The sequence below is a fragment of the Myxocyprinus asiaticus genome, chromosome 25 (genome assembly GCF_019703515.2).
Source record: "Myxocyprinus asiaticus isolate MX2 ecotype Aquarium Trade chromosome 25, UBuf_Myxa_2, whole genome shotgun sequence".
Taxonomy (NCBI): Eukaryota; Metazoa; Chordata; class Actinopteri; order Cypriniformes; family Catostomidae; genus Myxocyprinus; species Myxocyprinus asiaticus.
In genome coordinates, this window is record NC_059368.1 from 16,805,469 (window position 1) to 16,819,641 (window position 14,173).

Here is a 14,173-nt window from a genome sequence, read left to right on the forward strand (position 1 = left end):
GCCATTTTTCTAAAAGTAATACATTTTTATTGGGCTTTGGTAATAAAGTTATCAAACCTTGTCTCAATGATCTTGGTAAATAACCAAATTGTATAGCCTCTCTAGTTCATTGTCTTGTTATCTTGTTATCAGTTCTGTCTGTTCATTGGTCATTTTTGTCATGTGGTCTCCCATGTATAGTATTTAAGCCCTCATGTTTCCCCTTGTCAGGTATTGTTGAATGTAACCTTGGTTGTGAATGTAACATTGTCAGTTTATGTCAAGCCATTTGTAATTTTGGATATCACGTTTGTTAATAAAATTGCACTTGGGTTCTTCACGTCATCGTCTCTTCGTCATTGCCAGCAGCCAATTGTTAGTTATGTTGTAAATTCATGGCTGTGTATTTATGTAATGAAAGTGTTATTTATATTTCAACAAATTGCTATGAGATTGATTAACTTTTGTGTATGCATTTGATAGACATTTTTTTTTTTTTTTTTTTTTTATTAGCAGCAATAAATAGGTTAAACAGAATCCAGGATATTTAAATCAGGAAAAACTGAATTTGAGGAAACAGTAAAGCAAATTTCATAGGACCCTTCTGTTGTTACTGATAGTTGTTGTTTCCTGTTTTCTCTTTATTAGAAAATAAATAAATAATAATAATTACAATGCTATGTTGTAAATTCTTTGCTGTATGTATTTAAAGAGTTATATTTTTATGTAATTATAGAATTATATTTTTTAAAAATAGTTATGAAATTGGTCAAATGTTGTGTATGCATTTGAAAGGCACCTTTTTTTAAATTATGAAACTGAGTAAATCGCAGAATCCTGGACAATTAAATCAGGAAAAAAAACTGAATTCGAGAAAAATAAAATAAAACATTTCAAAAGGTTCTACTGTTGTTTGATAGCTGTCATTTTTTTGTCCTGCACAGATATTACATTACAAGAGCAATCATTTAAAGTCAGAAGACTCACAAGGATTTCTTATCTTTGCGCTTCATCTAGTGGTCAGAATCTGTAGTACATCCTTTTTTATTCACAGTTGAAATAAATATTTTCATTTGCTGTTGACAAACAAAAATGTATAAAAAAGTTGCACATATCCACAGACTATTCTGGTGATTATATATTCTAAGTTTTGTCATGTTCGGACCTTGTGCACACAAATAAAGACATATTAGTAGTTATAGTTCAAACCCAAAGAATTAATTTCATTTCGAAACAATGTCATCTACAGGATCTGTAGATGATGTAAACCACATTTCATTCAAATTAGAAAAATGGCCTAGGAGTTATATAGCCTAGGTCTAGGAGTTTGAAAAAAATTATGGGTTCTTGTGGAAATTTAAATCCACATGACCAAATGATTTGGGGGCACTGATGGGTTCAGAATTTGGAGTCACAAGAACACTTTTAGGGCAGAAAAATAATGATAAGGAAAACAAGAAAATCAGTACAAATACAATAGGGTTCCAGCACCTTTGGTGCTTCGACCCCTAAAACAAGACACATGTACAGAAAAATATTTTAATTTCAAACGTTATTTTATTTAGCATTATAGGGAGGAGATTATTCTGTAATTCTGGAACTTAAAAACTAATAACAGTGTAAAAATGTATAAGTTATCAACAGGTAAAAGATGCATTAAGACATTAAGTGCCAAAAAACATGATTGAATAATTTTTATGTAAAATGACCTCATACTTTCAGCTCTGAAAAACTGAATTTGTATCATATAATACTTTTGTAAATGTAAAGGCCTACTCCTTTAAAATGTTTTACATTTATTTTAAATCAATAGTCTGTTTGTGGTCTGTTGTGAACTTTTTATTGTGTGAATAGTGTGGTATCAGGTGATTATCCTGAGATGCTGAAGATCTTCTGGATGACAGCAGAAGGTAGAGAAAAGAACAGGAGGCCCAAAAAGATCAGCCCGGTTATGCTGAGCAGAGTCACCATAGTGGCCAACTTATACTGCCGCCAACCCATGATGCAGATCACCCGTATTGGACTCAACAGCCATGATAGGTTGGTAGTTGGCCAACTGTAGTATGAAAGAAGATAGGATTACAGTACATGCAGCATACACACACATGCACATGCAGTCACTAGCTCAAGCAGGCATCTTGCATAACCACACACAAGAAAAAAGACTTTTTTTTTTTTATTTCAATTAATCCAATTTATTAAGTCTTTATACTGACAAAAATAAATAAATCAGTCAGTCCATATTGCACACATGTAACCAATAATGAAAAATACACCCTTTTTATATAAACAAGCCAAAATCAGTGCAAACAAGTCCATTATCAAATGTACTATTCAATAAATAGAGCAACATTAAATACCAAGCAAACAAAAAACTGCATAAATGTGCACAGCAAGCAAAATCAACTAACAGAAGGAAGTAGGAAACAAACACACCATTGTGTTGTTTAAACTCTAAATGTCAAATTAAAACAGTTTTCTATGCTTGTCTTTGTGTGTTCCTCTAAAGGGTAAACAACATTATCTTACTAGAGTGCTGAAGACTTGTTTCATGGATTGAAAGTGCAAACATCAAGGCAAAGTGTAATCAAATTACATAAAGCTTGCAACCCTATCAGAGTATTTTTCAAACTGTAGCTACTGATGAACAAGTCATCTTTGTAAGACAAAGCTGCATGCTTATTGTGCTTTTACAAGTCTAGACAATTACAATAAAATTCAAGAATCTAAAGCAATGCATTCAGATGAACACCGGAATGAATACTGGAAATACTATTCCAGTTTATTTAATAATTTTGTACCAAAAATAGTTACTTCAGTGCTCTCCTTTTCTACTTCTGACTACTTAGTCTTGCAGAGAAGCATAACAAAAGACAACTAATCTTACCTAATGAAAAGACCAGCATAAAGCATGTTGTGTTTTAGATGCTGGTGTACCTTTGTCATCCAGCTTCAAGCAGAAAGACCATGCTGGTTGACCAGCATTTTTTGATGAGGAACAGCATGGTTACGCTGGTCCTCTAGCTAGACAAGAACCAAACCAGCATAAACTAGCCTGAACCAGCATGGAAATTCATACTGGTCTAAGCTGTGCTTTTCAGCAGGGTTTTCTGGGAAACATGCAAATTAGTACTGAAAAAGACTTAAAACAGGTTATTTGATACGTTATGCTTAGAATACAACTGTGAGGGATGGTAAACTCTTGAGGTGACGTTAAAAATAAAAGTAGCGCTTTAAAAAGGGCAAATCATCATTATCACCTTGCCCCCTCTTTAGGCCCCCAGCAGCTTCTTGACCAGATAGCCTGGCATGCTGTAGAGAAATAGGCCAACCATGATGAACAGCAGTAGAGCCAAGACGATCTTGATGATGAGCCACTTGTAGCGGTTGCATATCAGGTAGCGGATGGCCTTCAGCGGGCTCAAAAACCACAGGAAGGTGGTGTCAGGCCGGCTGTGATTGGAAGTGGTGGAGATGGGTAGGGGTTGAAGGTAAGAAGCGGTGAGTTGAGGTGAAACCATGGATAATGGATGAAGAGAGATAATAGAAATGTTAGTGTTTAGTAAGACATGATCATGATTGAAACATTGTAAATGTATTAAAGGAATAGTTAACTTAATCAAAAATGATGTCACTATTTACAGACCCTCATGCTGTTCCAACCCATATGACTTACTTAAAGGTGCTGTAAGGGATGTTTTCATGGAAAAGTATGCAAAAGAAATGTTCTACTCCCTAAAAGATATTAATGAAATAAGTGTCCTGAGATATCTCACTGGTATCTGGGACAGCTGTAGACTTTGTAAACAGCAAACAAAAATGTGTCCGTGGACCGCGGACATTGACGCTTTTCGCCTGTCAATCAGTTTGATATTTGAGGGCGCTATTGTGCCAATGTTGAATTTGACAGCCACTGTAACAAACAGTGCTGCTCTTTTGCTCGGTTTTGGTCTCAAAATAATCTTTGGAGGGTGGGGTTTTGGAATGAGGGGGCATAGCTAATTCAACAGCTCAGTCACGTGAAAGCTTCGGACAGCACCTTTAATTCCGTGAAACACAAAAGGGTATGTAAGTCAGAATGTTAGGGACTGACAGCCTCAACATTTATCAACATTTCTCTTCTCGCATTCAACAGATGAAATATAGTCATGCAGGTTTAGAACTACAGTATATACTGTATGGGTGAGTAAATTATGACAGAATTAAATTTTTTGGGTGAACAAAACATTTAAAGGCATATTTATTTATTCAAGAGCTGGTTAAAATATTTGCCAAGGACTTCCTCTTGTGTGCATGATATCATAAATCTGAATTGGACAGACACAAAAGGCAAATAAAGATAGTTCAACAAGCACAGTAGCAGACAGTGGACCACAGCTCTCATAAAATACTCAATATAAATATTGCAAGTCTTTGCCCAAATGACAACCACACAGGCCTAAGGTCAATATAGTACACAAATTTACAATAAAATATGGGATAGGAAAGACTAAATGGGAAACTGAAAAAGAGGCTGTTTGTGACTGTTTGTGTGGGCAACAATAAATCACCTACAATCCCTACATCCATGTTGTTGGTCTTGAAAAAAAAAGAATAAGTAACAAAAAGACAGAAATAAACGGTGACAGGCAACATTGAAGGGCTGTGTTGAAAGGTTGCCCAAAGAGAGACACAGAAAGCAGAGAAAACAGAGGCAGTGAGAGTGGGCTACCAGTGGTCTTCCCTCTCTCCTCACGCCCCTAGGAGTTTCTTGACCAGATATCCAGGAATAGAGTAGAGGAAGAGCCCAACGAGGAGGAGGAGGAGCAGCAGGGCCAAAGCCTTCAGGATCAGCCAGCGGTAGTTGTGCCAAACGAAGTATCGTATGGACTTCAGAGGGTTCATGAACCACATTAGACTGGTGTCCGGACGACTTTTTCCAAAACAGGAATGGGATTGGAATGAAGGAAACAAACAGGAAAGGGTAGGCGGAGAAAGGGCAGTAAGAGGAAGGAAGGACGTAAAAGAGGAGGGTGGGGGTATTAGAAAGGGAAGTGAACAGTTTCAGAGGGGCATTCTTCACTGAAGAATGCTTTTGACTTAACCCCATTTTAAGTGTCAGTTTCTGTGCTCTATACCTGTAATTATCGATTGTATTCATACTGTATGAGACCCTTTATGTCTCCTTTTTTCTAGAGATGTATAATTAGCACAGTTTCAACCCTATACCCCAAATACTCGATGTATGCCGTCTACGAAAAATATAGACCGGGACTAGTTGTAACACAGGGAAGTTGTCAAAAGGGCTAAATCTCAGTTACGATTTGGAGTCTCTAGCAGTGGTTTTGTATGTTGGTTTGTATTGTCAATTACAAGATTTGTTGGCCAAAACAATGTTTTGATATTTTATTAATTGTTTTATTAATTGTAATAAAGCCGCTTATTACCAGAGTAGATTCAAAAAGAGGTGTGGATTTTGTTTTGGTGCTGTTGGTGGTGGTGGGGTGGTTGACTTTAAAAAATAAACCTGCCTTGAGAAACATTCATTGAAGTAAAAAATATGACAACTAACCCGGTCTCCATATCGCATATTTATTAATACGTTGAAACTAAGTTTTTTGTCAGATGTGCTAGGCAACATTTGAGTGGAAGTACAGTAAGTGTATATACATGTGCAGCTATATATCTTACTTGGGTTTCTCAAGTGGCTCGGGATCATTCCGCCCAAGGCCAACTGGACTTTTCTCTGCCTCCTCTGCAGTCAATAGATGGAGCTCTGCCTCCACTTTTCCCTGTGAGCAGGACATTAGGATGTTAGTAGGGTAAACATATTCAATCATTTTGTTACAACACCACATACTGGCAAAAAATCTGAAAACTTGAATTGCCTCATTTAAATTGTTTATACTCACTGTGAGCTCAAATTCATCATTCTCATCTCGGGCCACAAAGGGCCACCAGCCCTTCACTCTCTTCTGTTTGAAGATGGAGATGGTTGGAAGCTCATGCTCTTTGAGAACCATGTTGAGAGAGCACTGCTTGGCTGATTTTGCACCACGGGGAAACTTATTTAAATCCAACTCAATTGCACCTGCAGAAGTAAACAAAGACTGCATTATTTCACTGTACACGCAAGTGCGTTAGAACTATCTAATATATAAATAAATAAATAATAAGTGTCCTTTTTTGTCTTTGCCATACCCAGGAAGTCATCTGCAGAAAAGTGGTCAGCATCCCATACTTGTAAGGTGAGTCGAGCAGGAATCTTGTACTCTGTCTCATCCCAGGAAAACATGGATTCCTTCTTGGAGATGACTATCTTCTCCTCAGCCATGAGATAGTCAAAGGGAAAGACAAAGCGCCAGTTGAAGTTTCCCTCCCCAGTCAGAGAGTGATAATGCACGTCTGTGTCCTGCTTATCCTCCTGTTGTCCTTTTAGCCAGCTGAGCAAAAATATGATTGTGGATTGTTAGACGCGATGCAACATTGCATGCCCATGTGCATATTCATTTTAATAATTGGTTTATACAAAAAATAAACAAGCACGAACCATTAAGGTACACATATAGTCATTAATAGATTCTTGTATAAGTGGCATGACAAAAACATGCAAAAATGTTCTGAGCAAAGAAGTGTTTCAAAGTTTTAAAGTGCACTTATATGTTTGTAAAATGTGTGAAATATTGACACAACACCACTGACTAGACAGCATGCATATAATATAACTGATCTATATCACATATCAAGGTGATATGTGAAGACCACCAAACACTGGAAGAGCTATTTATATAGAGGAAAAGGATGAAATAATCTAACCCATGGTCATTGCAGTCGGATGTTCTTAAAATTTTTTTATAAAGTCCAAATATTTATGCTTTTTCATTATAAGTCCAAAGTATTTGTAGATACATATATACTGTGGCCCCAAAAGTATGTTGACACATTTGGACACTTAAAGGAATACTCCAGGTTAAATACAAGTTAAGCTCAATCGACAGCATTTGTGGCATAATGTTGTTTACAACAAAAAAATTTCTTTACCAAAAAGAAAAAATCAAGATAACAGTGAGGGACAGCACAGGTACTTACAATCAAAGTTATTGTTGCAGGGTTTAAAGGCAGAAATGCGATGCTTAGAATTTTATAAAAGCACTTCCATTAATTCTCCTGTTAAAACATTTGTATTATTTGAGCTGTAAAGTTGTTTAAGTTATTGTAAGGTTCACAGGTTTACTGTTATCTTGTCATGGCAACAAAGTTTTAAAATGGCATATAACTTTAGACAGAAAAGGTTAGCGATTTTATTACACTAAAATCATGTTAACACGCATATTGTTTACGTCTTGTGGCTATACTTTTAAAACAGTGAGTATTTTAATGTTTACAGATTGGCACCTAGCTGTTCAAATAATTTTTGGGGCCACTGTATCAGAATCTAAAACCAACAACAGCCTTTTTTGTCTTTCATGACTTGGAAGTGTTATGTGCTTGCTTGTTACTGTTAGATAGTATCACTTTATAGAGATGCTTGAACTAACATCTAGTCATTTATCTACACTAATGTTGTGAAACTTGCATCTGCAGCCTCTGTTGTGGGAGAGATACTTAAGCAAAATGTAAAGCAGGAAACAGTAAATAGTCAACAGTAAAAGTGTCAGAATTTTTTTTTTTTTTGGATGCAAATGCCACGTCATTTTGTAAAAGCAGGTTTTTCCATGCAAACAAACATGTTTTCATGCAGATTTGATAAGACAATCTTTAGGCCCCCAAGACATATTAGGGCTGAAGAAAAACAAAAAAGGGCTCTAGAAACCAAGACCATACCACTTAAAAATATAGAAATGTCACTGTCACAATTTATAAGAAATTTAACTGAAAAGAAAATGTAATTACAGACTGAAATGTTTAAATAATATTACCAAATGAATACAGAGTTGATGCGTAGTTTATTATAAGGATAGTTCACCCAAAAATGAACTCACCCTCATGCCGTTCCAAATCTGTGTGACTTTTTTTCTTCCGTGGAACACAAAAGGAGATGTTAGGAAGAATGTACGAGACTGACACCCTCATTTACCATTCACTTTCATTGCATGTTTGTTCCATACAATGAAAGTAAATGGTGACTGAAGTTACCTAACATCTCCCTTCATGTTTGACGCAACAAAGAAAGTCATAACAACATAAAATAATTTTTCGGTAAACTATCACTTTACATTAGACAGTAGCATCAGTTTGAATGATATGGTCCTGTTTAACTTGCTGGATCTGTATGGAAGGCGGCATTGTTTCATTTGTTGTAAATGGTGAGGCGCAGATGCAGAGCAGTCGAGCCATGCGATCATATTGTCTTTACCCCCTGACATAGATGTCAGACATCTTCTCTCCTGTCATGAAAGCATCGTCCTCTAGAATTACGTCATCAGTGTTCCAAATAATAACACGAAGCTCAAAGCTAGATAACAGCACAGCAATGACATCGGGGCAGGGAGGGATGGACAGAATGACACCAAACGCAACATGACAAACAGACACAAAAACAAAAGGAAACAGAAACAAACAAAGGTAACCCATTAACAACAATGCCACCTGCACACTTTTCACACACCTGCCCATACCTACCCCCTTACAAAAATGTCACTGGACTTTTCCCCTGTGAAGTAATCATCGTCTTCCAGAATTACCTCGTCAGTATTCCATATTATCACCCTTAGTTCATATCTGGGAGATGGAGGTGGAGGGGAAGGAAAAGAATGGATCATCATCTCACAAATATCTCTTTCTGAAATAGGACAGTTTCACTGTACAGGCCTCGCTTAAAATTTGATTGACATGAGGAGGTAAAAGCAGATGAAAGAGATGGAGGCGTGAAACTGAGAGTTTAAGTACGGAGAAGAAGAAAAATAAATAAATCAAACCATCGGAGTGAGAGAGTTTCATCTGTTTTGTGGCACCTTTGAATCTAATCTGAAAATCACAGTAGAATCTCTGTGATGAATTGTAAATAATTAGAAAAAAGACATTTCAAAGTTTTTAACTGATAGATGCACATTTGTTATGTGCCATTCGAAGCCAACCAAAGTATCTACTTCATCCAAAGCGTTCTAATTGCAAAAACAGTCCAGATAATGAAGCAATCTGTTCCTTGCCTAAGGGTGCAATGATCTAAGAACAGAAACATTATCTCAGCATGACTGATTTATTAAAGCTTCCATTTATTTTTTGGCTCATCCTCTAATGATTCTTCAAATATTAAAGCATTAGGATATCTTGTTTCCAGCATCTAGACGTAAGTAAGGGAAAATCTTGAAAATCACATGCAAAATTTTATGTACAAATGAAATTCACACAAAACATTTGAGACTACAAGAATGTGAAAAGTGAAAAGCTACCACTGATGTCTCACTGATGCTGACCTTTTCATGTTCAAAATTGTGTACTCTATTGAGTGAAATTGATCATCCAGAGACTCTCTCTCCAAATCACCTACCTCTTTGGTTTGCGTGGTGATATGTCAATAGCTGGTCCTGGCGCTGGTACATCCATAGGAAACATGTCCACCCACATTTCAATTCTTCCCTGTGGGATTATAAACATTCAGAGGAGCTAAGCAGAGAAAATTGGTAATCACATCACATCATGACTAACTGAAACAAGCTGACATTTTGCCTTCCTCTTTCTTGATGATGATTTGTTTGAATTCCCTTGTTATTCAAGCATACATAAACTGCAAATTGTTGAAAAGTATACAGCTGTTTATTCAGAATTAATCCACCATATCCTCACCATTTTCGTTTTTAATGATGGAAATTCAGCAAGGTAAACTTAGAGCTTAGAACCTGATGTCATAGAAATTACTTGACTATGGCGACATTTATGCAAAATTACATTACGTGGTTCCTTACACGTATTGTGGAAGTTCCGAGGTGAAATGTCCACTGTGTAGCGCTAAAAGCGGATAAAATGTTCGCCAAAACAAATGAGGTTATAAAGGTTCATTCTCTATCAAGTTTTAAATCAGCAAAACCTACCTCCCTACCCTAAACCTTAAACCTAAGCCTAAACCTAACCGATAGTGTCAGTTGCTGAAGAAACCGCATCATTTTGTGGTGGTTCTACGACACTTTTGGCTCACGTGTCGGCCCACATGCTCCTCTGTAATCTGGTTCCTCACATTCCAAGAGTAATGTTCTAGCAGTTAAGCTACCACCCAATCTCAAATAAGCTTGTAAATGTAGTTGGTTACATTATGCAAGCATTAAAATGTATTGACATTGCTGTTTTAGCACTTCTAGTGTTAATTTCACCAAAAACCCGCCACGATACGTACAACGAGCCATGTAAAAATCACTTGGCAAAACTGCAGGTCCAGTAATGTGACTCAAGACCAGGTTGTTTTGTTAGTTACCTGCTCAATGCCTGGCTTGTCAGGGTGGAGAAGTGGCCTGGTTTCCACATGCTCAGGTATGAGTTTGCAACCAACACGTGGGATCTCATCCCAGTGCCTGAGAACAGTAAGAGCCAAGTGTTCTTCTGTCTGCTTCTTTAGACCTGCAAGATATAATGGCATTATAACCAAACTTTTTCCATATACTGTGTGGTATGAGAAACACAATAGCGACTTACATTACAAGATGAAACCTAAGCCCTGGAACATAATCTACGTATGTGAAAGCAAAACCTCAATTTTAGGTGTCACTGAATTCCAAAATGCATAACAAAATGCAAGTATGCATTCTCAGGTGTTCTCGTGTATTCACAAGGAACGCTATAGCAGTCATTAGGGTAAACAGTATTTTCTGACTACAGTCAGGTTTTTCAGTTAAACTAAATATGTTTATATTGTAGCTAGCCACCTGAATAATAACACATCTGGTTTAGCCCATGTGTTTTGTGAGAAAATATGTCAAACAACTTTTCTGTCCAGGTCAAATAAGACCCGGTGGAGTACAGTAGATATCTGGAAAAAGTGCCACCTATAGGTCAGTGGTGGTCATTTTTTTGTACAGTAGATACAGTAAACCAGTCATTATGAAGGAGAAAGCTAATAATTGGAATACTTACACACTGAACCTCTTTGAAGCAAATACAGAATCATGGTTTATATTCGAAAAGATTTTTGTTCCAGAATTTAAATGTCCACTCAACGGTGAAAAATAAGTGAAGACATCCCATAGACTTCCATTAAAAAGGTCCTCACACATCAAGGGATCAGGATGTCATAGAGACTTGGGACTGGTTTCTTTCGACTTTTGATCAGTAAGAAACCATTTTGTAACTATTTATTAATGCTCTAGCAACCACCTAGCAATGCCCTATAAACCACCCCAAAATACCCTGACATTGCATAAATATAAACAAGTATCATAAAAATGTAATACAGTTTTTGTTTAATTATTAATTTATTCATTGTTGAGGAGAATCTAAAGACATTTTGACCAAATACAACTTTAAGATTACTTTTTCACGGTTAATCGAACCAAAAACGACCCAAACATAACAGGACGGTTAATGACAATTACTTTTAAAGGTAACCATTTAACCCCCCTTCAGATTTTTTTTTTTTTTTACCACCACATTAATCAAAGACAGCAAGAATATCAAACGTATGGCAGAAATATACTTTACATCCTAAACATGCAAAGGAAAAAGGAAAAAGACATTTTACAGAAAGACTGAGAAAGCTTTAGAGAAAAAGCTCTGTAAATGTCTCACCACTCTCGTCTTCAATTTCTGTTGGTCCAAGAAATATGCGGTTTGCAACTTTGACTCTGCCACCCGGTCCATAGTGGGGCCCATCCAATTTGCCTTCTTTGCACAACTTAGCAAGGATCTGCGTTGGCTTCTGAGGGTCCCGCCACACATTGTAACCGTGGCTACAAGAAAATGTTTTTTACAACATTCATTTAATATTATTAATATTAAGGTTTCACATATTCAGGCTCAATATGTTCCAATCAATTAGAACAGAACATTGAGGAAGCAAGTACTTACACACTGTAGTTGGATGCAATGCCGCATGTGGCTCTGTGTTTGCTATAGTATCTGTTCTCCAGATCAATCTTAGTCTCACCAATCAGATCATCAGTTCCAAGTAAATCCCAGTCATATACAGCCACTGTCAGCATGGACTCCATGGGAAATGTGGCCTCAATATCAAATGACCTTAAGAAAGGATGGTGTTATACATATCTTGTTCTTTCCAGAAATTAATGTCCTTACTGGAGCTCAAACCAATTCAGCTATTTGTTTGCAACAATCTTATTACTCACTTGCCAAAGACAGGATTAAGCTGCTTGGAAATGTAGTTCTCTTTGTCCTTAACCTCTGACTTTCCCAGTCGGATGACTATGTAAGGATCCGCTTTGCCATTTATGTCAGCAGGGTGCAGGTCGGTGGCCTGAGAAGAGAGCCATAATACTAAAGCAGAAAGAGTGCCATAATAATAACATGCAATTAAAGGGGAGTTCACTTACTCTAATTATATAAATCCTGATGAGAACATTGATAGGGTCATTGTGAGGAATACTTTGGAACATGCCCATGTTAGGGTCAAATCCCGCCTCCCTGGTGACCTCCTCAGACAGTGGTAGCTTATACATCCAGAGGGAGCCCTGGATCATAAGGAGACAGGTTAAAAAGGAATATGCGATACTTCATGTTCATAGTCCAAATTTAAATGTTCTGTTTCATACATGTCATATTTGCAGCTATTGGGAAACAAGGGATCTCTTACCTTGAATCTGCCCACAATCCTGTCATCATCAACCACATTGTGGTCATCATCGTCTCCGGCCTTCCCTCTATACAGGTTGAAGGTGTGGAGCCAGTCTTCAAAGTTATCAAATTCACTTTCCAGCTCTTTATTATACACCTGAGATAAAGGTATTTGCATTTACAACAGGCCACTTTTTGTGGAAACTAGACTACATTGCCAATATCTATAAATAAATATATACACAACCAATCAAAAGTTTGACTCTAGACTGAAATTATGTTTCTTATGATCTTCAAAAACACTTTGATCTAAAGACTTAATCAAATGTTTGATTAACAGTATAAATTGCTTTTAAAATGAAAAGGTCATATAAAACATGAATTAAAAACACTTCTAATTGTAATATTTTCAAGCAAGGTAAAAGAGCACTGACCATGAGTTCATCCACTTTTGGTTTTGGAGGTCGTTTCTCGGTTCCATCCTGATTCTTTTTTTTGTCCTTGGAGCTCTTCTTGTCTTTGCTCTTCTCTTTAGGTTTGGTGCCTTTCATGGGAAAGTCATCAGCTTTGATCTCTGAGATCAGTGGTGAATGGTCGGTATGGATGGAAATGGAAATGGGTGAACACAACACAATGTCAGTTTGACAGGAAGTTTGTCATGAACAATGATGTGGTCAAGCCATGGCAGTTAAGGGGCCAAATAACATATGGATCTTTTAATACAGTATAAATAACTAGATTTTGCATCCCCAAAGCATGAAAAATAAAATGAATCAAATTAATCATTTGTTGAAGCAGTTACAAAAATTTGAAAACATAATTTAAATGATTGCTAAAGGTTTGTCAGAAACATTTACCTGTAAGGTTGCATTCGTTAACATTAGTTAACTGCATTAGTTAACATGAATTAACAATGAAAAACACTTTTTAATCTTGGTACAGACTATTTCTTTTTCCTGCTTTTCTGACTTTCCTTTTCTCTATCTCTTTCTCATACTTCCTGTGGTTCATTGTTAGTTCACAGTAGCAAATGAAATAATGTTAACAAATAGAACCCTATTGTAAAGTGTTAATGGTTTGTCTCTAACTTTCATGACATGAAATAAAGATACAAACAGGGTTTAAACACTTTTAATCACTTAATTTCCATATTTCCATGATTTTTCCAGTCATACAAATTGCTAGGTAAGGATTTAAAAAAATAATTTTATGGAGATTGCACTCACGAAGACCAATTTCTTGCCAATAAAATATTATAGAGCTGAGCATAACCAGAATAAAATAAAAAATAAAAATAAATAAAGAAATTTCCATGACTTTTTTAGATTCAACTAATTGCCTTGACTTTTCCAGGCCTAGAAATCCTATTTTAAAATTCCTATTTAAAACCAATACTCATCCCCCTGCTCCCTTCCTTTATCCCCTCTCTGAGGCTAAAGTCCCCAAACTTCTCCTCTCCAGCCACCCTACTACCTGCTCCCTTGATCCTCCTTCCCAT

At 36.6% G+C, this 14,173-nt stretch overlaps 1 protein-coding gene across 7 annotated transcripts in view; it reads right to left on the bottom strand.

Moving 5' to 3' along the window:
- Positions 1–1,557: 1,557 nt before the first annotated feature.
- The window catches only part of LOC127415628 (otoferlin-like), a 95,516-nt gene continuing 82,900 nt past the window's right edge, over positions 1,558–14,173 (bottom strand). The window contains exons 35-48 of one of the 7 annotated variants that reach the window (XM_051654390.1): positions 13,110–13,249; positions 12,695–12,832; positions 12,435–12,572; positions 12,231–12,358; positions 11,953–12,123; positions 11,674–11,834; positions 10,367–10,509; positions 9,449–9,537; positions 8,581–8,679; positions 6,160–6,401; positions 5,871–6,049; positions 5,650–5,750; positions 3,240–3,432; positions 1,900–2,035 (exon numbers count right to left, since the gene is read on the bottom strand). In XM_051654390.1, the coding sequence (XP_051510350.1) occupies positions 3,252–3,432; positions 5,650–5,750; positions 5,871–6,049; positions 6,160–6,401; positions 8,581–8,679; positions 9,449–9,537; positions 10,367–10,509; positions 11,674–11,834; positions 11,953–12,123; positions 12,231–12,358; positions 12,435–12,572; positions 12,695–12,832; positions 13,110–13,249 (1,910 nt within the window). In that variant the 3' untranslated portion in view covers positions 1,900–2,035; positions 3,240–3,251. The other 6 variants (XM_051654389.1, XM_051654388.1, XM_051654385.1 and 3 more) reach the window with 6 other exon arrangements.